At 43.1% G+C, this 26,848-nt stretch overlaps 2 protein-coding genes across 3 annotated transcripts; one reads left to right on the plus strand and one right to left on the minus strand.

The window, feature by feature from the left end:
- Nucleotides 1-768: 768 nt before the first annotated feature.
- Nucleotides 769-11,864, plus strand: LOC138207223 (carboxy-terminal domain RNA polymerase II polypeptide A small phosphatase 1-like). 2 transcript variants are annotated; one of them, XM_069164316.1, is made up of 7 exons: nt 769-1,437; nt 6,897-7,045; nt 7,213-7,314; nt 7,799-7,855; nt 8,479-8,571; nt 8,726-8,911; nt 9,235-11,864. In XM_069164316.1, exons 1-7 carry the CDS (start codon nt 1,365-1,367, stop codon nt 9,361-9,363), a joined length of 789 nt encoding a protein of 262 aa, XP_069020417.1. In that variant the 5' UTR covers nt 769-1,364; the 3' UTR covers nt 9,364-11,864. The 2 variants fall into 2 exon arrangements, with proteins under 2 accessions (XP_069020417.1, XP_069020416.1); XM_069164315.1 differs by lacking the exon at nt 769-1,437 and adding an exon at nt 1,444-1,665.
- Nucleotides 11,865-12,185: 321 nt separating this feature from the next.
- Nucleotides 12,186-26,476, minus strand: obsl1a (obscurin like cytoskeletal adaptor 1a). Its single transcript, XM_069164313.1, has 25 exons — nt 26,094-26,476; nt 23,840-25,122; nt 22,354-22,623; nt 21,802-22,062; nt 21,007-21,312; nt 20,467-20,733; nt 20,098-20,373; nt 19,668-19,782; nt 19,288-19,448; nt 18,882-19,154; nt 18,512-18,787; nt 18,147-18,422; nt 17,787-18,062; nt 17,416-17,691; nt 17,057-17,326; nt 16,690-16,956; nt 16,341-16,610; nt 15,972-16,238; nt 14,970-15,236; nt 14,760-14,872; nt 14,495-14,648; nt 14,105-14,266; nt 13,708-13,812; nt 13,360-13,626; nt 12,186-13,267 (listed from the first exon to the last, which is right to left on the minus strand). The coding sequence occupies exons 2-25, from the start codon at nt 25,032-25,034 to the stop codon at nt 12,990-12,992; spliced, it is 6,648 nt and encodes a 2,215-aa protein (XP_069020414.1). The 5' UTR covers nt 25,035-25,122; nt 26,094-26,476; the 3' UTR covers nt 12,186-12,989.
- Between the last annotated feature and the right edge of the window lie 372 nt (nt 26,477-26,848).

Genomic DNA, 26,848 nt, shown 5'->3' on the forward strand with positions numbered 1-26,848 from the left:
AAAAATGTTGAGGTATGCAGAGGCTGTCATTTATTGCATACAAACTATTGGAACACTGCTTCATTGATTGGTAAATATGAGCAGTATTTTAATGTTGTCATAGAGATAATTACAACAAATGATACTGTTGATCATATTTTTCACACAAAAATATTGATGCTAGAAATAACAAAAAACTGAAATACATGTAATGAAGTAATAGCACAATATTTCCCTCAATTTGCAGTGCATTGAAAGTATAAAGTTATTTACTTAAGTAAGCGATCTAAATAATTATTCCACAAGTGATAGAAAGTAAAGCTGTTCAGTAAATGTAGTTAAAAGTAGTATTTTTATTTTGAAAAATATTCGGAAAGTATATAGTGTATTTGTAATGCCCAAATAAGTGCATTCAATTCAGTACTCGAGTAAATGCACAATACATAAATGACAGTCTACTTTCTATTGACAAATTAAAAAAAGAAATACCTGTGCAAAATTGGTCATTCTTGCTCCTTTATTAATATTTTGGATCAGAATAAATACACACAGGAGAAGGAAGGGATGGCACTTGCGCTACGCTCCCTGAATCTCGGCAGTTTCAAGGGGACCCAAACTGGGCGTTTTTGTTTTTTATGCTGCTTCTCTTGCAGGACTTTTTTTTTTTTTTTTTGCTCTCTTGAACAGGTTTTAAGCAATATCGGTCATTTCACGGCGATTTCCACACACGTAACGTAAAGCTGCGGGTTCAAACGCACACAGCACGGTGTTCACGCCGTCATGTCATAACCGTCAGCTAAAGTTACCGAGTCCGCTTTGCAATCTGCAGGTCTGTAAATCGTTGATTTCCCCCTTCAGCCGTTCATAGTCGCATTGTAAAACCCGAGGTTCAGATGGGAAACTGCATCTATGTGTGACTTTAGGCGGCATTTTACTCCAATATATCTGACTGATATATCAGCTTTGCCAACTTTTGACCAACTTTGTTTCGGCCTAGTTTAAGGGATCGTCGTCAAACGTGTCGTCGCCCGCTGAGGGAGCGTCGTGCACCGCCGTCCCCTTACTGCGCCACTTTAAGTGAAATGGGAAGCCTTGAAACCTCCATGTTTGTATCTTGAAATTGCGAGCGGAGTTGAGCACCATATTGAATCAAAGTTGCCAACTCCTTGACAAATGTTTTGCAAGTTTCAGGCGTCAAACTTTAAGCGGGGCATCTGAGTGGACCTCCCCGAGGTAATGGGCGCGCTGTAACGGCGACTTGTTGCGACGTTTCCCGGAGCGATTCAGCGTTCACGGTACATTGGTTTCATGCAGCAGCACCGAGTCGGCGAACAATCTCCAACTTTAAAGTGTGAGGTCAGCACTCTGGACCAGACCCGGGTGCGATGGACAATCCGTCCTCAATAATCACGCAAGTGAGCCGGGATGAAGAGGGGAACAAAGCCGCGGGGGAGAGGGGTGAGTGTCTTCATGTTCGTCCTCCGCAGGCACGTCGCTGAAAAGTTTTACTGCTCCCGAGTCAGCCGGAGTCAGCCGGAGTCAGCCAGAGTCCACCAGAGTCCACCATCCTGAGCTCCGGGGCTGCACAGTGATCTGCTTACAGTAACATGTCACAGTCGGCGCCGCTGCACAAACTCAGCCGCGCTCCTGGAAGTGGACCGAAAAACAAGCCGCGGCTCCAAATCGGTCAGTCTTCTGCAGACATTATGGCTGTGGCCTTTCGGCCTGTTATGATAGGAGAGGAAATGACGTGCCGATGTTTGATCGAAACATTTATCAACTTTGAATAGAAACATAAACATGCCCCGCAGGCGCCACGAATCCACTTTAAATTGACATGGCATGTTTTAGAGATGTTTTATGGCAATAAGAACAATAAATCCGCACCATAGTTCCATTAAATATTCTGAAAGTTATGATAATCGATTAGTTGATTGACCAAAAAGTAAATCACCAACTATTCGGATAATTGATGAATCATGCAGAGTCAGTTTTAGATGGAAAAAAAAAAATACTTTTGAGTCCAGTTTATTAAATGTGAATTGTAGTCTTTCATGTTAATAAACTGGATATCTCATGTTGATCCGGACAGAACAAGACGCTTCAGGCTGCACATTGGGTTTTGGGAAACACCTTTTCCCAATTTTCCTGACATGTTAAAGACCAGATACCTTGTTGGGCAATCGAGAAACTAAATGACGGATTCAGCGATAATGAAAATAATTGTTAGTTGCACTACAGTTTGAGCCCACATCCCTCCTAACTAAATGAAAGGCCTGCGGAAATTCCAATTTTCCGCAGTGTGACACTCACTTTATCAGTTGTGTGTTGACTAGCATGGATTTCTGGGCTCTGCCACTGTACACAAACCACAGAGATACCAGTGTAAACGCAGGTCACTGAATAATCAGCTGACCCATCAGTCATCACTCCAGTCATGCTGATGTTTAAAATGTGGCTGGAGGTGACAGCTTTACTCACACATGCTGTATCCACAGTTACCTGCTTTGACATGGGAGGATATGAATAGATGCGAGCAGATGATCGGTGGTTGAAACGGTCAACAGCGGCCTCCTTGTAAATGTGTAGTAGCCTTATCTATTACGTAACCTTGTCCCCATGCTTGGTGGACATGTTTACTCACTGGGACACACGGCCGCTGTATCGAACAGCATGTTTACTCTGTTCTGCCTAAAGAGATCCGGACCTGATGTGAACTATAGCTTCGTGAATCAAGAGAAAACCTTCGGCTTCTTGTTTCACTGTCGGATCAGGTCGCATTCGGAGGAGCTTTACAGTTGTGGTTCTGTGGTTCTGTGGTTCTTGTTGAGTTCAGGCGCGATTTTACATCATTAAAAACAGCCCAGAAAAACGTAACGGTGAGCCGACCTCACTCTGACTGTCGTTTGTGCACCTCTGAGATGCACATCTACTTCTCAGCTGCAGGCCAAATTTAGTCGACCAATGAGCGTCTTGTCATCAAAGGCAGTTCTGATGTAGTAAGTCCGTGTTTCTCAACTTCGGGGTCAGGTCTGCTGCAGGCGTTGCTCAACATGCTGAACACAAAGACTGATGTGTACTTTTTAATAAGAACCCAGCAACTTAAGTGGGGTCAAAGGTCAGCGTGGCCCGAAAATAATATCACGGTAATTCAGGGTATTTCTGCGATAACAATGTTCTTGATGAGGTGACAAAATACTTCAAAAAAAGAGTTTATTATTGATTTCAAGAAGGTGCAATTGCAACTAAGCAAGTGTTTTAGCGTCAACAACAACAGTTTGTCTTCAAACCAACATTTCTGTTGCACATCTAAACTTTTGTAACCAAAGCGCTTCCACACATCTTTAACTGTTGAGATGTTTTCAGCCGCACTTGTTGTTGCTGCGTGGAAATCCGAATATTACCGTTCATTCCTCCGAGTCATTTCAAGAATTATAGATATTATTATGAACTTTACGTGAAAGCACATCCCTGTTTCTTACGCTCATACACTGGGTGAGACTGCACGTGTTTTTTTTGTGTGTTTTTTTTACATCTGTAAACCATTTTATTTTATTTGGTGTTATTGTCTCAGAAAGACAAATCGATGTTAAAAGTGGAGGTTAAAAATGCTAATCATTCGACAGATCTAACATTTGTTCCTTCTGCATTTCTCATTTCCCGCCGATCTAGAAATAAGCCGTCACAATACTCGTTCCTACTGTGACAGTTCATTATTTATTTACCACAAACTGTGACCATGTTGCTTCTGTAACCGGTTCTCGAACGGAGGAGCAGAGGAATCTTGTTGACTATCAGCGTTGACGTGACGAAGGTTCCTCCTGTGAATCTGCAGCAAACTGCAGCTCTTTTATTCTTTTGTGTTTTAACAGAGTGTTTCGTTTAACTTGAGAAGTTAAGACTGCCTTTTAAAAACCCAATGAAACTTTTAATTTGTCTGTGTTTTTATTGGAGAGTTTTATCGTCACATGAAAGTCTTCGCCGCTGTTTCACAGGCTTTTGCACTTTCTTTTGTAAACCAGACTATCAAGACTAATGTGAAGTATATTGTCAGCTGCAGTATGGCACTATCAGACACATGGGTCAGGCCCTTATGCCTTAATGAAACCAGAGTGTTAAAGACGTTTGGAGTAAAGAAGCTAATCAGTGGAAAAGGCTTTTTCTTTTGTTGTGTTTGATTGTTTTAAATCATAGCAGCTGCAGAAATCAGCTCAAATGCTCGATAAATGACTGAAGCCGAGCCGCCAGCGAAGCAGACAAAAATCCAGGATGGCAGTGGAAGTGTTGATTACAGGAAAGCGTTGACAATGTCAGGCTTTAAAATGTACTGATGAAATGTACTGATAAGGCAAAGCATCGCACCCTGAGCGCATTTCACTCTGAGGAGGATTTTTCAGTTTTGATAAGTCAGGCGACAGGATGGAACATGTTTCTGCCTAATTCATCATCGGTGTTGAGGAAATATGTTTTATTCCTGGTAGAGATGCATCTGATCTTGTATGAATCGTATTTTGAGAAGCCGCAGTTCTTCAGTGTGACAACAAACGGTCTAATTGATGATCACTTAAGATGTGTGCGTGCTCGCTGGGCTGCCAACAAACTGAACACACAGTAACGCGTCTGATGGCGTTCCTCACACCTGCTTTGTTGTGTATTTATTTTGCAGTCATATTTTCTCCTGTGTTATTTAGGTTTAAATATTGGTGTCGTGAAAACAAACAGCAGGTCTGAATGTGTTTTTGCTCCGAGCGAGAGGAGGATTTGAAGTTTTTTTTACAAAGCGATACACATCAAACAGCTGTTTCATGTGTTTGAAGCCACACGTGTTGAAGGGTTTTCAACACAATGTTTAGAACCACAACTTAAGATACCAAAAAATGTGATGCTTCTTCTTAAATAACACTTATGACACTTTTATGTGTTGAATTGGACAAATATAAATGTCCCATCTTTAAAGCTTTTGTAACTTTTTGATACTTGTCGTCATTTACAGGAGCTTGATGCCTGAAAGTGTGTCACCGTATAGCACATGGTAGTGTTACATGCAATAAATACATTGTGGTTTTGATTTAAGTGAAGAAATATCCTAACAAATTTCTTTCCTTTATGCCTGCAGTATATTCATTTCTGCTCCATCAATTAGATGCTACTTTGTCAGCCTCTTAATGCCCCTTTAGTATAAATGAACTGTGTATAACAGTCAGCACCCAGTTAGTTGATTTTTTTTTTTCCCTGCTCTTTCGGAGCAAATAAGGACGTGGGAGTGAACAGTGGAAATGATATGGACATTAGGGAGTGAATGAAGGCATGAGGGAGTGAACAGGGAAACAAAGCGGTGAAGAGACGACATGTACAAATGTCCTCTTTCTTTGGTTTCGCTTATTAGTTCTCATGAAATTAAGTAACATAATCTGGCACAAATTGGGATTATCTTTGTTTATTTGAGATAAGAGTTGTTTGTAACAATTTAAATTACAGAGAAAGTGACGATAAAACGGCACTTTACAATTGATAATTATACAGGAATCAATTGCCTCGCAAGAAAACTACTTGAACAATAGCATCACAAACTCACTGTTACTACACTGAAACGTGGTGGCAAGCAGCTTCCTCCACTGATACCCGTCTGTTTCCTCTTCCTGTTTTGCCCTGAGCGCGGCAGAGGCCAGCGGAGGGTCAGACGGGGTTTGAATCCACAAATGGAGAAGGAGGGAATGGCAGAGAGGGAATGAAAGAGGCGTGAGAGATGGACAACAGAGGTTTGTGTGTTGGTAACACAGTCACGTCCGGACAGACGGCGAGAGCGAGTACGGTGCATAAAGAGACAGAAACAAAGTCTAATGGGAGGCAGAGGAGTGAGGAGCAGTCAGGTTTATGGGACACACTCGGACCAAGTGATTGGAGCTGCAAACGTTTGAGAGCAGAAATCATTTGAAGGAGTGAGAGAAGCTTTTGTGGCTGAGGAAAAATATGTCTGCTGAATATTTAGATGTGTAACATTTCTGCATGTAAGAAGTTATTGAGGTCAACCACTAACCCTGCTGATGTTTCAACATGGCAAGATGAAGTCATAAATGAATAAAAAAAATAAAAAATAAATCTGATATCAACTAATTAGTAACTAATTTAAACTAATCATGTGGTAAAAAAATAAAATAAAATAAAAATCATATTTCTACGTCCGCTACATTTTAAAAAGGAATTGAAGATACAAATTACAAAATACAATTGATGGGGAAAAAAAATACACAACTTTCTCAGCACAAACAGAAAAGGAGGAAGAACGTACATATGTGGTCATACGACATCTGTCTCGCTCCAATTGGCACACTGCAGCCCATAATAAACTCATGATGAGCCTGAAATGCCATTGTAATGCCTGCTCGCCAACACCACCACAAGTGTTAAAGTGCTACATGTTCATTGGTGGTGGTGGAGGCTGTTTTCTGCTGACATCAGAGAGGCGGTTACGCAAGAGCTCCTGGCAGGCATGTGCGTCTCCAGGAGGGTTTGTTGTGCACATGACAAAAGTATTAGGGAAGGAGCTGGGTGTCCTTTTTACTGTTTTGATACAGTCACTGACAGCAGGGAGTCATCAGTCAAGTGGCACTGTCGGAGGATTGAGGCTAAAGTAGTTATTTCAAAATAGGACAGGAAGTGGTGCTGTTTTTATTTTATAAAGTATGTCTAAAGTCAGTTTGGTGATTGCTGATGGTCTTTTGAGTGCCCTTTGGGGGATATAGCTCTTCAAAAAAAACAAAAAAAAACACTGGTTTCTTATTGGATTAGTAATCAACTGGACTTAATCCTTTCATTATTGATTATTCTGTAATTCGCTGTTTTTTTCTTTTTAATCTATAGATTGTTATGAAATTATAAAAAGTAAGCTTTGTGTCTTCCTTCTTCTTCTTGTGCAGGTTCTTCTCCCTCTCTGTCCTCCAAGAAGCCCCGGAGCAGAGGCCTGTTCTCCAGCCTGTTCTGCTGCCTGTGTCGGGACCAGCCTGAACCGCCACCAGTCAACAACAACGCCCCTCTCTTGGTCGAAGAGAATGGCTCCGTCTCCAAGGTGTGTTTACTTCTTTCTCACTGGTTGGATTAAATTCCGTTTTTTTTTTTTAGTCCTATTTTGACAGCAGTAGAAATATAAAGTCTATCCTAGAGAGAGAGGTCAGGAAGAAAATGATTTTTTTCTGTGCCCACGCTTGGGGAAATATAATTTTGTGGTACTTTTAGATTCAGGTGAAGCCACTGCTGCCTCCACTGAAGTCAAAAGACTCGGGAAAGATCTGTGTGGTTATTGATCTGGATGAGACGTTAGTTCACAGCTCTTTCAAGGTAAGGAGGATGAAGAAAAATATATGGTTGAATGAATTACAAGCAACTACGTGCAAGTACAACATAGTGTTCTTTTATTTCCTCGATGATGCAGGAACCCACAGATTTAAAGGCTTAGAAACACATAGTTGTCACGTGATGATCACATCATCAGGCAGTTATATTTAAGAGTGACACACACACACACACACACACACACACACACACACACACACACACACGCAGGCAATTTCCTCCATCTGGTTGTTGTTGGCTCTGATGGTGATATTTCTGCCGTCGCTGGCAAATGGCAAACCTAAACTAGCTGGTTCTTAAAGCCAAATAAACAAAGTCTCTTCCGCATGTATACACACACAGGCGACTGTTTGTCTCTACCTGCGTCTGTCCTGCCACAACACCACAGTCAGTTCCCTTTTTAGACAGCTTATATGTGGAAGTGTTCATGTCTCGTTGAATAAAATCGCCTTTTTTGTCCTTTTATTAGCCTGTGAACAATGCAGATTTCATCATTCCTGTGGAAATAGATGGAACAGTACACCAGGTAATGCCAGCATCACAGTCCCGCTCAGAAGTGTTCATATAACATGTAACATCTGCCGTCCGTCAACGGGACAGCACCTCAGCGTCATTCGGTTTGTGTGACTGCACTTCTCTTGAGTAGAAATTGCTCAGCCTAGAAGGTGCTGTCAACGTTTTAAGGGATATGAGGATGGCTGCTTGGAGACTGATGACATACCATGGGTCTGGGCCTGATTCAAGTAATCCAGGATAGGTTTGTTCAGACAAGCACAGCCTATTCCGGATGACTTGGTTCAGGAACGCCGCCCTCAGCCGCCAACACAGCAATAAGAAGAAAAAACGCGGGAGGAACATCAAGGAGCCAAATGCTGTGACCTATATTTTCATATTTAGCTTCATATCTAAATCTCAGCTGCCTGATGTTTTTGATTTAATGTTTGGAATATCCATAAAAATTCTTTACGTCAGACATGAATGCAACATCTGCCTGTTGGAGTGATAAATTTCCAGTCGTCATTTGGCATTAAGTTGAACACTAACAGAAAACATCACACTTCCTCAGGCACTTGTGATTTGTACAAACATGTCTTATATAAAAATGTGAGGTGCATATGAAGCTGGTTTGAAGATTCCTGTGTGTTCCAGGTGTATGTCCTGAAGCGGCCCCACGTCGATGAGTTCCTCAAAAGGATGGGAGAGCTGTTTGAGTGCGTCCTGTTCACTGCCAGTTTAGCAAAGGTGACAATGAGTATATATTACTGGACTTCGTAAAAGAAGTGTGAATTAGCTTTACCGTTAAATATCAGAAGGAGCTTTGATCACTACTCAGACAGAGCTGAGAAAAACTTTTCCCTGGTGTATCCATTGAAAAGTATTTGTGTTTTTGTTTCAGTATGCAGACCCAGTCTCTGATCTCCTGGACAAGTGGGGTGCGTTCCGCTGCCGCCTTTTCCGAGAGTCCTGCGTCTTCCACCGAGGGAATTACGTCAAGGACCTGAGTCGCCTGGGTCGCGACCTCAACAAGGTCATCATTGTGGACAACTCCCCCGCTTCCTACATCTTCCACCCCGACAACGCAGTGAGTATTCTGGACAACACACTCCAAAGAAGTCATGACAGAGACGTGTGATGGCTTCGGGTGTAGCCACAAGAAAGTTCCTGACCTAACCTCAGATAACTTTTTTACTTTACTCTTTTCCTAGACTTTCCTGAATGCACCATTTTGCTGCCGTCATAACTTTAAAACCAAACCAATCCTGCTGTTTTCTTGCGTGAACTGGATGTGATAGTTGCTTTATATTGCTGATTCTGCAAGTCTAAATCCTGCACAGTGACTGCAGGGAAGCAGTAAAAGGATAACTATTCTTGGTGTGTGTGCTGATATTTTGTGTTTTCATGCAGGTGCCTGTGGCCTCGTGGTTCGACGACATGTCCGACACCGAGCTGCTGGATCTCATCCCGTTCTTTGAGAGGCTGAGCAAAGTGGATAACGTCTACACGGTCCTCAAGCACCAAGGGACCGCCAGCTAACGGTGTTCCACTTTTCATCTCAGCTCTGAACAAAACGGCGTACAAAGACGGAAAAACACACACACACACACACACACACACACACACACACACACACACACACACACACACACACACAAACAAACAAGCGAGGCTCCAGCGATCACTGCCCACCAGCACACAGGTTGCTTCACAGCTGAAGGTGCCTCCAACTTCCCAGTATCACACCAACATCCTGTTTGGGAGTCTTCAGTGACTTTGACGACATCAACACTGCCACCTCCTGGTCAAACAGAAAACTGGCTGTTCCATGTCGGCCTGCCCTGAACCAGCTGATGTGAGTGAATGGATGAGAGGATGAATGATTGTTTAATGACATCTCTGCAGTGTCACTGAACTAACAAAGCAACGGTCTGTTGCCATGAATCGGCTGGACACAGAAGGGGTACTGGACTTAGACTTCTCATGGATTCAGAGGTCTGATCCTGCAAACTGATGCATGATTTGAAAGCAGGAATCGAGAGGAAAGGAAATTTACATGCAAATAAACTCGAGGAGTCATTGAAAGGGCGGATGGTATATACGTACTGTAGATGCCCTTTTAAACATTTTGGAAAAGCATTATCTTTGCTACACACCCTAATTGCATCACACTATTTGTCTGCATGTGATCCACGGGTGTCATCTTAGAGTTTTTAGAGCGATGTGATCAGGTATTTTTAAATAATTGTGACAGTGTTACAGATAAATCTGATTTGTTGTTTAAAACTCAGCTGGGGTTGTAATGTCAGATATAATCAGGAGTTATTGTTTTCACTAATACCAGAAATGATTGGACAGCCTTTACAAGCACAGCTTGTAGTCTATCGTGCAGTTACCCCGTTTACTGCAGTGTGTTAATTGATTTTAGTACAATTTGTATACTAAACTCATCCTAAAAAAACAAAAAAACATTTCATAATAAATGAGGATCATTTTGGGGTTTGAAATTTAAAACATTTGGGGAAAAAAATCCTCTTGTAGCAGGAAGAAATACAGCAGTTAAAGTTGGTATATCCCAAAAAACAACTCTCATCAGCACCGAATCAGATGATAACTCGTGTTTTCTCTAAGATCTCACACTAATGTATGAATATCAAAGCATCTGCACATGAAAGAGAACGAGCATCTCTTCTGCTTTGTGGTTTAAGGATGCAATATATACTTGCAGTTGTATGTCGACAGATGTCAGAACCAGTTGACGCCAGAGATGACAGGGCCAGGATCGGCTTCTTTAAACCACCTGGAAAGTCAGTCATTGTTAACGGTGCATCAAAATTGTGTCTGATCTGTCTGACACTTGAATTGTTCAAAAACATTTACAGACTGCATATGAATGGTAAAAGAAAGTTGTGTGATACATGTTTGGCCTCTCAGTTTGGTTCTCATAACTTTTTTTTTTTTTTTTTTTTTCAAAGCGGTACACACAGGCTGGAAACTATTTCAGGACTTCGTACTAAAATGTGTGTTGAGGGGGGAGCATCCACGAGAACTTAAAGACATGTGAGGGCACACCTTTTTCAAAAGAAAAAGTGGTTTAATTCGGTCCAAGTTTTAAGGAGAAAGCCACCCTGAATCATTTAATTTAAGGGTGAAGTTCTCCTTTTAAAATCTTATTGATTTTCTGGCTTGCTTGTTTATCTCTAAATTGTAACCTTAGCCACTCAATTCTTCGGTCTAGGCAGACTTAAGGAGCAACCTGGTTGCTGACAGATGATACAGACGTGTTATCCCCCTCTTTTGCGTTGACAATGCCACGTGTTGACACTGATGAATGAAAACGGAGGGTTTGACTAAGAGCCTCGGTAGCAGGTGTTGCAACTTGACCTACGTGGGGCAGGGCATTTTTTTCTACGTTTAACAAATTCATGTCAATCAATTAGCCTGTTTCTTTTCTAAATCATGACTGGTTTTATTTCTTATTTTGCCCTGCAGTGGTCCTCTGATACAATATTCAAGGGGGGAACAATGTTCTTGCAGTTTTCATGCAAGACCTGGTTGGTTACTTCATATGTTATTGAAAGGCAGAATATGGATTAGAAACACCAGCAAAGACTAAAATGATAGTATCTTACTGTTGTAGGCACATAACAGGGTAACTATTTTGAAATGTGTATTTCATGTAAGCCATCACGTCTCGGCTAGATTCAATACTCAATGCTGTTTTGAAATTGGAGGAGTACTCATAGGAACATTCAGTCATTGATTACATTTAAGACAAGTATTGTGTCACTATGGGGGCCCATTCGCTGATACTGTACTTCTTACACATTCAGTAGATATGTATATGTTGTTTTGCACAGTAATAAAGCAAACAAATTTCATTAATATATGGAATATTCACGTTACTGTACTCATGATTCAATAGATGTAACCTAATTTTTGACCTTTTGTTGTTTTATCATACCAAATTATGTATGGACTGTATGTAATAATGCCATTTTTTTTTTCCATAAATGCTAAATGAAAGATGGTTCAAGTGATATTTTGTTGAGCTTTTTTTTTTTTTTTTTTTTAAGATAAATCTCACAATATTAAAATAAACAATGAGCCAACTCACCACTAATCTTACTCCCGTTAGTTTTTGGTAGCAATTTAGTTAATCTTGTATTATTAAGTTGATGCAAAACTTTAAATACATCTCTATTTGTTATTAAAGTTAGTTTGTAAATCCCAAACTTTCCGCCCAACTATTTGTTGGGAAATACAGTTTATATAAAGTCTTTGCACCGCACAGAGGCAGTAATTATTTTTGGCCGTCCCGCGTGCACCATAACTCAACGTAAACAATGACGTAACCGGGGCGCCGCCATGTTTGTTTGGATTTGGTAGCACTCCCAGCTGGGAAAAGGAACAACTATCTTTGTTTTTATCAAACAATGCACGGGGTATATATTTGCATTTACATGGTTGGACGAGTGTTGATGGTCTTGAAATGCATCCAAACAGCGGTAAAAGTTTTCAACTATCCTTTTTGTTCATCAAATATCCACGTTTTTAGAAAAAACGAGCGGCGAGCCAAATTTGCATGTTTATACACTCTAATGCAAAAAAAAAAAAAAAGCCGGTGCTCATTAAAAGTTCTGCAAGTAATGGAAAGTTTTACATTCAACAGCAGTATGAATAGTAGCCCTCCAACTACTGTGCTGAACTCCGAAAGAATTAGCACATTCTCACTTAAAAATGTCTGAAATGACTAACTTATCATGAAGATAGTTGCTGATTAACCAGCTGTGCTCTCATTTTAATTATAACACCTCGTTCAGGATCTCCAGTCACAAAACATTTGATAAAAACTGTTTGACTCCATTGTTTTTATTTTGGGAGCTTTTCACCAAAATACAAGAATGTACTGTAAATTCATCTAGGAATCTTTATCAGGCAAATAAATATATTCTACACTGTAAAAAAAAAAAATCTAAATATCCTGACTGCCTCAATGCTCAGCCTGTCTAACCTCACTTAAACCTCTAACCTCGCTACAAGAAGGAAGTGCAGGCCATCTGAACATGACTAATGGATTTAGAGAAGTTTGATGTGTCATGAGTGATTCCCATTTTCACTTTCTTCTTTCTCTAAAGAGTCACTTTCTTTTCCCAATCATCCCTCTACATCCCTACGACGCTGAGTGTGGCGCTGCTCTTTGCCTTGCCCATGGTAAACTTCACTGTCCCGCTCATGTCTGCGCTGGTGTCCTTCAGGGTGAGTTTGTGGACCGTCCCGTGGTTCTCCAGCCGGACGGAGGGCCCCTGATGAAGGTTCTCTCCATTCAAAGACCAAACGGGCAGCTTGTTTATGGCGACAGACACCTCGCACTGGAAAGTCGCCGGCTCTGGCTCCATCACCTCTACATCCTCGAGCTCTTTCACCATGACAAGGGCCTGAGCTGCAGCAGCACAAAGCATGATCGCGGTATTAGAGAATATCATATTTTTTTCTCGATTAAGACATTTGACCCAAAGTTGTTCATATTCTTACCTTCAACCATCAGTTTGGCTTTGGATGTGTGCTCCCCAACTTCAATGCTGTATGTGCCCTCATCCTCCACAGACACCTGCTGGATCACCAGTTTAAGGGAGCAGCCGTCAGCCAGGATCTCCACTCGATCTGAAGAAACCAGTTCCTCTCTGCCTTTGTACCACGTGGCGCTGCAGCGAGGTGAGGAAACGGTGCATTCGAGGATCACGCGGTGTTTCTCCAGGGCCGTTCGGTCTCGCAGGGCTTTTACAATGGAAACTGGGAGCTCTGGAGAGAGGAGAATTATTTTAGATTTTCTGTGGAACATTTTACGTTGCTAATACAAGAAAGATAGTAAAATGGACTGACCTTCTACCTCAAGGCAGGCTGTGGATTCAACATGTCGGGCCGCAAAACGGATTTCTCCAGCATCCTCGGCTTTAACGTTACACATCAACAGGAAGTGTTTGGTCCCTGGAGGATGACAATAATATTCATTCTTGCTGATAAAAAAGGGAAAACATGAAGTGGAGAACATAATAAATGCAGATATATTTCAACAGTCCACTAGTGGTAGCTTGACAGCAGAAAGCCCATGCTGCCCCATCACCACACCAAGATACCTGCTTTAATTTGTCACCCATCTATACATTTTGTCTGTTTTGCCGTCTGCTCTTTCCGCTGTTCGTCTCAAGCTCACACACACACAACTATTGTCCATGTGTTTCTCAATCTCCATCACTCATCAACCCCTTTCTTCTCTGACCTTCAGTGCGGATCTTTATGGTGCTGTTGGGCCGGATTTTGTGGCCGTCCTTGTACCACTCCCCCGTCACATTCTCCAAAGAAACCTCGCACATGAAGACAGCGTTCTGGTCTTCCTGTATGTAGAGATCCTCCAGGTCCTGCACGATCCCCAGCTCATGTTCTGTGAGGTTAGTAAAGAGATTTAGACAGGGGAATTAGACGCCAAAGAATAGAAAGCTATCTCTTTTTTGAAGATTGTTTGACAAAATGAGGTTGAACTAAACACCACTAGATGGAGGTAGAGTACAAGCACAACTCTAGCTACTCCACTGGCTGCACACACTGCAAACACTATCAAAACTGTAGATTTCAAGGTGTGCGTTATGGCAGTCGCTGATCAGACACTTACCATAAACCTCCAGTGAACAGGAAGTGTTGATTTCCCCTGTGTCACATGTGTAGGAGCCAGAGTCAGCCCGGGAGCATTGCAGGATCTGACAGAACCGCTTGCGGCCCATGGAGTAGATCCGGCAGTTCTTCCCTGGCTTTACCTCCGTCCCGTTCTGATTCACATTTTAAGAAAGTCAAAGGTATTCTGTATTCTATATTTATAACTGTTTCTTTTTGTACAGATAGCTTACAAAACAAAGCGAGCATTTATAGGTTTGTTTTACCTTGAGCCATCTGACTTCAACATTTTGTCTGGAGAATTCGCACTCCAGAGTGGCAGGAAATTCCTCCTCCACACGGACATCGGCCAGCGGTTTCAGGATGGACACCGGTGTCTCTGTCAGTTCAGTCAATACAATCAATTAGTCAGTGAACCACACAAATCAACATCTTAATCAGTGAGAATTTACAGTCCTGCGATGGCTTGTGCTCACCTTTGACTGTGAGCCTCACTGTGGTGCGCACCCCTTCAGCAGAGAAGACGATGGTGCCCGTGTCCTCCAGGGTGAGGTTGGACAGGGTGAGGCCGTGGACCCTCCCATTGGTGCTCAACCGCCACTGGTTGTTCGGCTTCACCCGAATGCCGTCCTTCTGCCAAATGCCCTCCACGTCCGTGTGGGAGAGCTCCACCTCAAAGGAGGCAGTCTCTCGTTCAAAGGTTTCCTGGTCAGTTAGGCCTTTGCAGATGGAGATTTTACGGGCTGGATGAGACGAGAGGAGGAAGAGCAGTGTAGTGAGAAGACTGTTTAAGAAGTACGTCTTCCTCGGGACGGCATCACGATTCAATTGTAGCATCCAGATATTCAGGAAAGATTCAAGTGATGAATAATTCTCAAATCCTGGGAATAATTTTGAGAAGGCACCATTTTAAGACTGATGGTGCGCACTTTAAATATAATGTCAGTGCTACAAAGCATGGCTAACAGTTCACTGTACTTTGAAAGAAGAGTGTGTTTCAAGGACAACAAGGGGTGGTTCAAATATAGACACAGCTCAGTCTATCCCATTCCTGAAACAACACCTAGATGAGCAGTCCATTGTCACCGTGTCACTCAGTACACTATTGTATTGCAGTATGGGTGTGATTCAAAAACCTTTTCACACTTACATGTCAAGCTCAGCTATTCTTGGTACCTTTTTGCACTGTGACACGCTGTGAAAAAGACCTACAATATATGCAATTCTTTACTTGCCCGGACCTCAGACGTGTCAGATGAGATGACACAAAAAACAATGCAGTGCGCTGGCCTCTGAATCAATCATTCCCACTAATCATATCCATATTATCAAATCTGAGGATGGGCCTCATTCATATATGAAAACAATACAAAAAAAATGTATTAATAGATACATCGCAGTAGTTGTAACCCTGATATCTGTGTGTTTTCAAGTTTGGCTGTAGGTTTGACCTCAGAAATCATCCACAAACCACTTACGTTCTACGTTGAGTTTGACCTGCGTCCGGTCATGCAGAGTCTCGCAGCGGTAGGTTCCCCGGTCCGACAGAGTCAGGTTTTGGATGGTGAGACTGCGTTTACAGCCATCCTGGGCCAGTGTGTGTTTGGAGCCGGACTGGATGACCACCCCTTGCCTCATCCACTGCACCTCGCCCGTCTCCAGACTGATCTCTGTCTCCAAGGTGGCCTCGCCAAACTCCTCTGCCATAACAGCCTCCATTTTCTTAGTAAACATGACCTGAGCCTCTGAAAAGAATGAGAAGAAGCAGGAATGAAGATCACTTTGAACTGCTGGTAATTATGGCAAAACACTGTTTGGTCTGTTTTCCCCTTTATAGATGGTCTCACCCTGAACTTTGAGGCTGGCTTTGCTCGTCATTCCTTCGGCCTCTGCTATAATCTTGGAACAGTCCAACATCTGGCACTTTTTGATCAACAAGGTGTGGCACAGGCCATTCCGCATTGCCTGGAAACGGTCGCCCAGGGTGATAGCCTCATTGTCCATGAGCCAGACCAGCTGGACATCCTCAGGTGAAACCACACACTTGAAGGTGGCGTCTTCTCCTTCGAGCACGGTGGTGTTATGGAGCTCGGTGAGGAACTCAACCACTCGAGGCACTAAAGAGATCGAGGAAAGTTCATGAAGCTGCTACGTGATGTAAGGAAAGACGGAAAATCTGACTCCAAGCATACTTACTCTCCACTCTCAGTGTTGCAATGGTCCGGTCATCTCTGGACTCACAGGCATACTCCCCAGCGTCCTCGTGAGTTAAACGGTGGATGGTCAAGCTTCGCTCAACTCCATCTGCCCGAATGGTAAACCTCCTGCTTGCAACCACTTCTCTGCCATTCTTCAGCCACTGGACGTCTGCTTTTGGTTTGCACACCTCACAACGAAGGGTCACCATTCCATCGGCATGGGCCACAGTGTCTCGGAGAGGCCTTATGAACTTAATTCTCATTTCTGTGATACAGAAGATCAAGCTTGATATGAATTTTTAGGCCAAACTGAGGTTTTCAACAAAGTTATTATTGGATATACAAAATGAAACAGAAATTTTAACCTTTCACCAGCAGGCTGAAGTGGATCTGGTCTGTGTTGACGTCGCAGGTGTACTCGCCAGCGTCAGAGCGCCTCAAAGTCTCAATGGTGAGAGTGCGTTTATGGCCCTCCATGAGTGCTCGGAAACGTTCGCCTTCAAGAGGCGTCCAGTCTTTCAGCCAACGCACAAGAGCGCTCTCCTTGGACACGTAGCTCATCAAGGTCACGCTCTCAGCTTCGTAACCAGTCACAACAACATCGTCCTCCTTGTTCACAAATGTGATGGGAGTTTCTTTGATAGAAAAGAAGAGAGACAAAAATGAGGTACATTTTTGATCAGACTATTCACTTTCCCTCGAGACTTACAGTCTGGCTTTGTACCTTGAATCCGGACAATGCTGATCATCTTGTCACCCACAGCGTCACACACGTACTTTCCAGAATCTGACGGCTGGATACACGAGATGATAATTTTCCTCAGAGTCCCGTAGGTCTCGATGTAGGTACGGGAGTCGTTGGTGAGCAGCCTGTCATTACAGTACCACTGAACGGGGGCGCTGGCTCGGGACACCTCACAGGCCAGGATCAGGTCATCTCCTGCCACCATCTCTTGGTAGTCAAGGTCGTTGGAGTTTCCAACAATGGTCACTGGAAGCTCTAATGGAAAGAGGGAGAGGACAAGGGATTTATTCAAGTAAAACATTTTCAGTGAGTTCTTTTAAACAGTAAAAGCAACGAAATACATGTTTAACCTTCTACTGTAATCTGGAAGTTGATGCTGTCATCTCCAACATCCATGACATACTCTCCTGAGTCTGTCAGTTCTGCATTGAGGATGACCAGTGAGCGGAAAGCACCTTCTTCCTCTTCACAGAACCTTTCATCATCCTGAACACGACAGCCATCCTTGTACCATTTGGCAGCAGCGTTGGCCCTGGAGAGCTCACACTCGAGCACGATGTCATCAGAGATCAGGAACTTTAGTTTGGTCGTGACCTCTGTCTTTCTTAGGATCTTCACTGGTGGCTCTGAGAATGCAGAATTAGTCATTAGTCTTTAAAATGGCCTCAATGGCCCAGAAAATACCTCCAAAGCCAATATCTCCCCCTTACCTGAAACTTTGACCTGGAAATCAATATTATCATCAACAGCGTCACAAGTGTATTTCCCAGAATCCTCTGGTGTGGGAGAGTGGATGGTCAGACGACGGACGAGGCCATCCTCCGTGATGGTGACATTACTACTTTCCTGTATTTCTTCACCATTCAGCCACCACCTGACTTCTGCAGTTGGCCGCGACACCTTGATCTCAAGGATGATTGGTGTGCCGGCAAAACTCTCCAGTTTGTCAGGTGTGTTTTCAGGACGAGTAAGCATCACCGATGGCTCTAAATAGAAAGAAATTTAAAAGGAAAAAGAGGATCAATTTATTGACTTTTATTTACATCGTAGTTACTCTAAATGTCCTCCTGCCTACCTGGAATAGTCACCAGAAAGGCCACAGAGTCATCTTCAGTGTCACATACGTACTCCCCTGCGTCATGCACAGTGGTTGTGGGTATAACCAGCCGGCGCCGAGCCCCATCCGCTTCCAGGATCAAGTTAGGGCCCTCCTCTACCTCCAGGCCATCTTTGTACCACCGGACAGGAGCGTCCGCCTGGGAGATGTCACAGCTGAGCTCCAGCCTCTCTGAGGCCACATGGGTAAGTTGCAGCTCTGCTTCACTGGGTGAAACAATTCTTATCGGTGGCTCTGGTGCAGGAGGAGGATATTTAGATGTAATTTTAACTTACTTTAAAGATTTGTAGAAGTATTGTATAATCAGTGGTGAGCACTAAAGTCTTACCTGTAACAGTAAGCTGGAAAAAGACAGAGTCTCCATCTGTTTCACAGACGTACTCTCCAGCATCCTCCCCTGACCCGCAGAGGATGGTCAGCCTCCTGTAAGGACCCTCCGATATCAGCTGGACGTTGTCGCTTTCCTCCACCTGCTGGCCATCCTTGAACCACCGCACCTTCCCACTGGAACGAGACAACTCACACTGCAGCTGGATCTCCTCTGAGATGTAGCTTTCCATCACAACATCGTCCTTCGGTTCCACAATTATCACCGGAGGCTCTGTGTTTGTAGTCAGAGGAAGGAGACTGAGGTCAAATGATGTTCGTCATGTGACTAAAATACTACCTTTATTGTCATCTCGTTTCATTTCCATAAATTAAGATAGAAAGAGGAGTGAGAAAGGTTAGTGTACCTCTGACATTGACAGTGAACTCCATGCTGTTGTTTCCTGCCTGGCAGGTGTAACTTCCAGCGTCTGAGGTTTCTGCAGAGCGGATGATCAACCTCCTCATGGTTCCCTCTGCCTGCAGAGTGATGTTGTCACTGGGCTGGATCTCACAGCCATCTTTATACCTTGGACACAAATTAGACACAGACAACTGTAAAATACAGGGTCTTAAATAACAAATTAAATACAAAATAATACAAAAGTTTGTTGTGCGCGTTACAAATGAACGTAGAGATAGAGCATGTAATAAAAACACTTTTCAAATACAGAATAATTGAAAACAGAGCAACGAACAGAATTTGTCTTTTCTTTGTCTAACAGGAGTGTCCTCCTCACTGTCTTACCAAACAACTTCAGCATCATCCCTGGAGACGTGGCAGAGCAGCACCACGGGGTCCAGCTCCATGCTGCTCTTATGGAGCTCATCATCCGGGACTGGACTGAACTCCACAGGAGGACCTGAGAAAACAGGAGGAAGGATGAATGTCAGCTGCTGGAACACAAGGTATTGTATGAAGTTACCTCCTCAAAATTACAAATATTCTTCCTAATTTTGGGGTTTAAAGTACAAACCAATCAGGGCCACAGCCATTCTGCATTTTACAAGTTAAAAATAATACATTTTCTTGGACATAACAATAATTAAACCTTTATGAAAACTGTGTAATCAAATTGTCCATCAATTGATTTAAAAATGTATGTGACTAAACTGAATTGTGCATTTTTATATAGCTAAATAATGTGGGCATGAGCTGAGTTCATAAAACCTTTTACCAGCAACATCCACATTGAATTTGATGACATCCCCTGAAGTTTCACATGTGTAAACTCCAGAGTGAGACACGTCAGCTGATTGGATCACAATCCTTCTCATCTTCCCATCTGATTGGATGTTGAAGCCATCGGTCAGCTGGAGCTCCTGGCCATCTTTGAACCAGGACACTTTTGCGCACGAATGGGAGACTTCACAGTAGAGGACAATGGCATCACCTGTGTCCACCTTCTTATTGCTGTCCAGCTCTGCCACAGGGCTGAACTTTACCTCAGCAGCTGAAAAAATAAACACATAAAACAAGCTAAATTCCAAGAAACGCATTCATCACATGCAACATTTTTACAAGACTAACAGATGTTTACACCTACGTTTAACATTGAGCACAGCTGAATCCCGGACTCCATTGGCGATGAACGTGACCTCTGCTGTGTCGTCTGTCGTGCAAGTTTCACAGATCACCAGTGAGTGCTGCGTTTGGGTTTGTTTTATTGAATATCGTCCACCTTGCTGCAGTTGAGCGCTGTTCAGAAACCAGGTTCCAACCATTGTGGCAGACAGTTCGATGGAGAAGCGAGCGTCTTCTCCTTCATCGACCTCACAGGATCGGAGGCAGGTGCGAATCTTAGGCCCAGGGACTGAAGAACAGTAAATGTTATTATGTTCTTTATGTCATTGTTTTTAAAACCAGCTTATTTTCCTGGGAGCCATTGCATGATTCGATGCGGTCTTTGCTTACGGCTGCATGACTACATGCCAATTTTCACACTATATTGGCATAAAAGCTGCCAAACAAATCAGGAAGGTCACAAGCAATTTCTGTTACTTGTATTTTTTTTTTCACAAACATGTCACATAAACCAAACAACAGTGTTCATATGTATATTTGTACTTCACAGTGTGTTCCCCACCCAGATGGACCACTTTGGGAAACTCCACATGGCCGCTCCGTCCGTACTTGTTGATGCAGCAGACGCGGAAGCGGTAGTCGCCTTCACACTGCACGCTGTCACTGGTGACCTCAGCCGAGGTGGCGCTCTCCGTGGTGAAACACCTCTGCCACTCCTGAGAACCCACTTCCTGCCTCTCCACCACAAAGACGGAGTGGGTGGAGGTCGGGCTGTTGGCGGCCGGAACCCAGGTGAGTAGAGCACTGTTGGGCCTGTCTACGTCCATTTTGACTCCCACAGGACAGATTGGGGGGCAGTGTCTGGTGGCTGAAGGACAGGGAGGAAAAGATTAAAGAATGTAATGAGTGTAGGTGGAAGGGCTGACTGAAGGAGGCTGCGTAGTAGTGAAACGTTCAGACAACTAATCCACCCAAAAACGACGCCTGTCTGTTTCTGCAGAAGGACAAATTATTTGAACATATGATCAACATGTCCTCTTCTGAAGAGGGTAAATATTGACATATATCTAACTATTCTCCTGTGTTTTAAAGAGGTCACATTTGTGCAAACTCTAAATTGACCAAATGTCACAAATGGGTCTTAAAACCTGATAAGCAGTTGATTTTGAAAAGCAGTATGTCTTCTGAAAGTTTGTCAAAATGTTCCTGCAACGTACAAAGTAACTCGACTACTTTATCTGGATAAGATGTTTGTCCAAATCACACTAGTAGTTTTTAAATATTAAGCGTAAAACCTTTTGCAAGCCAGTATTGAAAACTGAAACAAACATTTATGTTGCGTGTTTCATTGACGTACCTTTGACCTTGAGGCGTGATGAAGTCTTGGATCTTCCTGAGACAAACGTCACTACCCCCGAGTCGTGATAGGCCACGTTGACAAAGACCAGAATATGAGTTTTGCCAAAAGACTTTAGGATGGTTTGGTGCGTCTCGTGTAGCTTTAAACCGTCTTTGAACCAGTGGATCTCCATGTCGTCGTTCTCCACCTCCACACAGAACGCTGCATTCTCACCCTCCAGCACCTCCAGCTTCCGGGGAAGTTTACGAACAATAGCACCTGTGAGTATAAAAATTTATTTATTTCCATTCTTTAAACTGAAGTTTTAAATTTGATTTAGCTTCTAGTTTCCCCTTTTGACCACTGAAAGTGTCAGCAGGTGTTTTAAGGGTGATTTCTTTTTAGCAAGACATAGTTCATTTGATGGATGGAGATGGTGTGCTTTAAAAATTTGATTGCCAGATTTTGAAAATGTAGCAGTTAATGTACACGTGTCAAGTGTTACCCTGTCTTACTGCACATTATAAAATACAGTTATTGTACACATTGTAAATACAGCATATGGCCTACCTTTAACTGATAGCTCGGCAATGGTCTTTCCTCCATCAGGCATCTCACACAGGTAGACGCCATCGTCGTCGGTTCCCACATCGTGGATGGTGAGTCTTCGTCGGGTTCCTTTCTGCTCCATTCCATATTTGCTGCTGGGCATCAGCCTCTGGTCCTCGAGGTACCAGGCAGCGGGGACCGACTCGTCGGGTACCTCGCACTCCAACACGGCAAAGTCCCTCTCCTTCACCTCCACGTCTTCCAGTGGCCGCCTGAACCGCACGGCTGGGCCTGAGGAACAAGGTAAATTGGTAGTTCACACTTTTATTTTATCCGAACAAATAGTGGAGAAATTGTAGATTTTGACTGTTTATAGTAAAGAGTATGCGTATACATATATTCAAACACATATGCGGATTATTAAAACTCAAAGAGAAGCTGTTTTGCAGTGTCGCAGTCGATGACGGTGAGTGGTGTAACTTGATTTTAGCAGTTACTACAATATGTAGACAGCTTTGACAATTTGGTACTGTTCAATGCATGAGAGCAGTCCTGTGGTAATGAGACAAAATGACCTCTCTTTCCAAAACAAGGCCAGTTTAAAACTCACTTTTAAGATTATTATTATAATAAAAGTGCAGACTATGTTGACTTGTTAGAAAATAACATTTATTTGACTTAAAACTACCTCCAGACAAATACAGGCTGCACATCTGTCTGCTTGATTCTCCTCTGCCACTGCAGAATAACTTGTAAGCCGTGCTCAGTTGCTGTAATGCTCCTCTATATTATCTGTACATTATGGACTGGCATGTTGACCCCAAGGCTAAATGGACTCGTGTGAGAGAGGCAGCTGGCTCAGTGCAGAAGTATGCATATGAAAAGCTATGTGACCCTGAGAATTATCTGACCATTATGAGAGGATTAGGACAAAATAATTAACCACTTTAAAAGGTGATGCCCTGCATTTCAGCTATGCCCATAGACCAATTAGCTGCAGCTTTATGACCTAATGTTTTATCATCGTGGTTCAAGATATGCATCAGTGACTCATTTATTTGGCCATCAGCTATTTCTTTTAAGGCATAATCGAAAGGCTGTAACAGCACAGTTTTATATTTTGGTAATTTACTTTCATGCTTTCATTCGGCTTCCTTGTTTAGGAATTTGAGTTCTAAGGTTTTTGGTTATTTTTTTTTTTATGCAATTTACCTCATAAATTAAGGTTGAACCTACTTAAGTACTTTTATGTGATTTCGGTGATTATGTATTTTCTATCCATCTTTCCCTTTCAATATTTACTTATGGTGCTCATGATTTCAGGAGAAACACAGGTCATCATACTTGGACTTATTGATCTTTGAAAGACAGAATACCACAATTTACAATGAATCCTCTGTTTTCTTCATGTTATGGATTCAAGTGGTATTTTAATTCATCTTGATGTTAAGAATAATGTCACATGAGTTGTTCTGCAGTTTTTGTAAGACAGGCTGTCATCGCCTACCTTTAACAGACAGGTGAACGGCACTGAGGGTGTTTCCCAGAGTGTTTGAAGCTGCACACACGTACAGCCCCGTGTCCTGCAATTTACAGTACAGAACCTTCAGTGTGTAGTAGCCCTCTCTATCCTCAAATATCAGATGGCGTCTGTCGGGCTCTAGGGGAACCCCGTCTTTCTTCCAGATGATCTCGGGTTTCGGCTTCCCCGTCACAAAGCAGCGAAACTTGGCGTGTTTCCCCTCTGCCACTGCAAACTTCTTGACTTTAGATGAGTTGACAGGTGGCTCTTCTGTGACCCTCGACAAACTGAGCCGCCCACCCCTGTGCTTTGGTGACCACTGGCTGTTAGTGTGACTATTCGAGGACATTTTACCCGCCTCTCGCTCTGGCACGGGCTCGACAAGAAGGACAGCACCAGCCAAGGCCTCGCCGTGGCAGTTCACAGCCTTGCAGGTGTAGACACCTTTGTCTGGCATGCGTGTCCTGTAGATCTTGAGCTGGAACCAGCTGCCATCTTGACTGCTCACGCTGAAGTGTGAACTCTCAAAGATGTCATGCAGCTTCTTCCCATCCTTCTCCCAAGTCACCTCGGGCAAAGGTGTGCCCCAGATTTTGCAGGAGAATGCGGCATCCTCTCCCCGATCCACTCGCAGAGACAGAGGCTTGATGAGAAATCTCGGTTTATCATCAGATGTTAAATCAACCTCCTCTTGTTTTTCATTTAACTTGCTGTTACACTTGTGCTCTCCATTCATTCCTTCTCCATTTTCTTTCCTGTGATCACCATTTTGCACTGTACTGTAGCCATTTAGGTGTCCTCCAAAGTCTCCATTTTCTTTCATTGGTTGTTTCACACCATTGACCCCTGATTGCCTTAACTCCTCATCTTGTGGCTGTGCCTCTCCTTCCACTTTGAGCGAGGCTGCTGCGTAGGTTTCACCTATGCTATTTCTAGCCTTGCAGATGTACTGGCCAACATCCTGCTGGGTCACTCCAGTAATGGTGAGCAAGTACGACTTTCCCTCCTCTGAGAGCTTGTAGCGTCCTTCAGATAAGATCTGGACATTTTTACGTTCCCATATCACATCCGGACGAGGGTCCCCACCGATCTGGCACTTCAGTGTTGCATCTGTTCCACTCGGTGCCACGACAGGGCGTGGAAAGCCCAAAACACGAGGAGCACCCCCAAAAATATCCATGATGATGTCCCCTTTTGTCCAATTTAAATGAAGATGTTTATTTTTCTTTGGGATCCTTTTAAAATACGCCTAATCTTGGGTAAAGGAGCTGTAACATAAAGAAAATGTATATTTTAGTAAGATAACTACTTCATTGCAAACACAGACTTGTACAAAAATTGCTATGGGGGTTACATTGTCCTTTTTTCATACGCTTTGACTGACTGAATCCTGATAATAACATGTCCAGTGTGCTTTAAAACTGATGATATCATAGGAGGCCAACTTAAATAATTCAAAACACAATAGACAGTGTTGTAAAATGTCTCAAATATTTCAAATACTCAGTGTAGTTGCCAAAGCTGAACTGAGATAAACATGTTTATCGCATGCTCAATGGTTTAGTGAAGTGGGTTTTGAGCAAACCACTTTTGGTTGTCTCACAGCTGGTGCTGTAACTCATTGAAGTGTGTATTTATAAAGTAGTCTCTCCAAAAAAAGAAGCTGGAGACCATGTGCCACATAGCACACAAACTGTGTAGGAGCACACCTGCAGCCAGATCAGGGCATGTATGTCAGCTACATTCTTTATGATATGATTTTTCATTGTTGCATTGTTGTCATGTTGCAACAGCATAAGCATTTCATTGTCTAAAACTGTCTTCTTCTCTCTCAAGGAAAACCTGCATGTTTATTCTCATTGTAGCAGCCAACGGAAAACCTTTGTCTCCTTTGTCTGGTCCATTAGTTTCCCTAATGTTGTCACCTACTTTCCTTTGGCATTCATAGTTGCCGATGTCCCTGGTGTATGACACATGACATCATCCTCTGAACAGCATGGATCAGAGTCGTGTGCTCCTGTTTGGTCGAGGAAATAGAAAAATCGTACGCCAAGGCCTAAAACTTGGCTGCTCATTGAGCATGTTGGCACTTGAATATACTTTTCCCTGTTTCAGCAGTTCTGGCAGTATCAAGAGACAAGTAGACAGTAAGACATGAAGTGAGCATATTTACCAGAAGAAAAAAAAAAAATTCCATTTCCTTGTTTAACTCTTAAGGAATGATCTGAGAACAACTTACCACTTTCTTTAAGAGTTGCTCTCTTTAAATCATGCTGTCACTGACGTGATGTTGACTTTAAAATGATGTCCTTAAAAGTGTTCAAGCTGGCATCAGTTCGACCTCTTCTGTGACAGGATATTCAGTGTGCGACTCTTTAGCTCTTGATCCTTGTCTCCTTGGTTTATTGTTTGCAGATCCTGGTTTTAATTTATCACACCTCCTGCTCAGAGCTTCAAAGGAAGTGAAAAAGTTAATATCTTCCATTCACATTCAGAGGTCCATAGTCACAGGTGTTATTTCTTGGTTGCGTCCCGTCAGTCTGATGTTAAGTTGCAAGTGGCAGAGAGGAAAATGACCACAGTCCTTCAGCTGGGAGCGTGGTTCATGCGTCAGCTCTGATACTGTCATTGTCCAGCAGCTAAAGAGTGAGAGAGGGTTGGATTGGAGGACGGGGGGGCATTAAATGCTTTCGCAGCTGCTGCCCATGCAAGCCCCCCCCCCCCTTAAAAATACCAGCAGCTTCGATGACGGTGGGGTAGATAAAGTTAGGCTCTCCATTCACAGACTGTGGCTCACTAAAGATAGAGGGGAGGCCGAGCTCTGCGATGGATCACTCAGCTGAACAGATATCCCCGAGTTCAACCTCAGAAGAGAAAGGACACCCCACCTGCTGGAGCTCTTGGAGCTGGAGCTCATGAATAGGGTCAAATTTTGTATTGGCAAATGATTTGCATTGAGCGGTGAACAAAGGACTGAAGGAGATAAAACATCAT

The sequence above is a fragment of the Embiotoca jacksoni genome, unplaced genomic scaffold (genome assembly GCF_022577435.1).
Source record: "Embiotoca jacksoni isolate LCO1_2020_lvr unplaced genomic scaffold, fEmbJac1.0.p SCAF_30, whole genome shotgun sequence".
Lineage (NCBI taxonomy): Eukaryota > Metazoa > Chordata > Actinopteri > Embiotocidae > Embiotoca > Embiotoca jacksoni.

Excerpts from the sequence above, each read along its gene's own strand:
- LOC138207223 (XM_069164315.1), top strand. The coding sequence starts at position 1,587 with ATGTCACAGTCGGCGCCGCTGCACAAACTCAGCCGCGCTCCTGGAAGT. Across the intron at positions 7,856-8,478 it reads TAGATGGAACAGTACACCAG|GTGTATGTCCTGAAGCGGCC; the intron begins GTAATGCCAGCA and ends TGTGTGTTCCAG. Across the intron at positions 8,572-8,725 it reads TCACTGCCAGTTTAGCAAAG|TATGCAGACCCAGTCTCTGA; the intron begins GTGACAATGAGT and ends TTTTTGTTTCAG.
- obsl1a (XM_069164313.1), bottom strand. The coding sequence starts at position 25,034 with ATGGATATTTTTGGGGGTGCTCCTCGTGTTTTGGGCTTTCCACGCCCT. Across the intron at positions 18,063-18,146 it reads TTTCCAGGTCAAAGTTTCAG|AGCCACCAGTGAAGATCCTA; the intron begins GTAAGGGGGAGA and ends CTGCATTCTCAG. Across the intron at positions 16,611-16,689 it reads TGCAACACTGAGAGTGGAGA|TGCCTCGAGTGGTTGAGTTC; the intron begins GTAAGTATGCTT and ends CGATCTCTTTAG.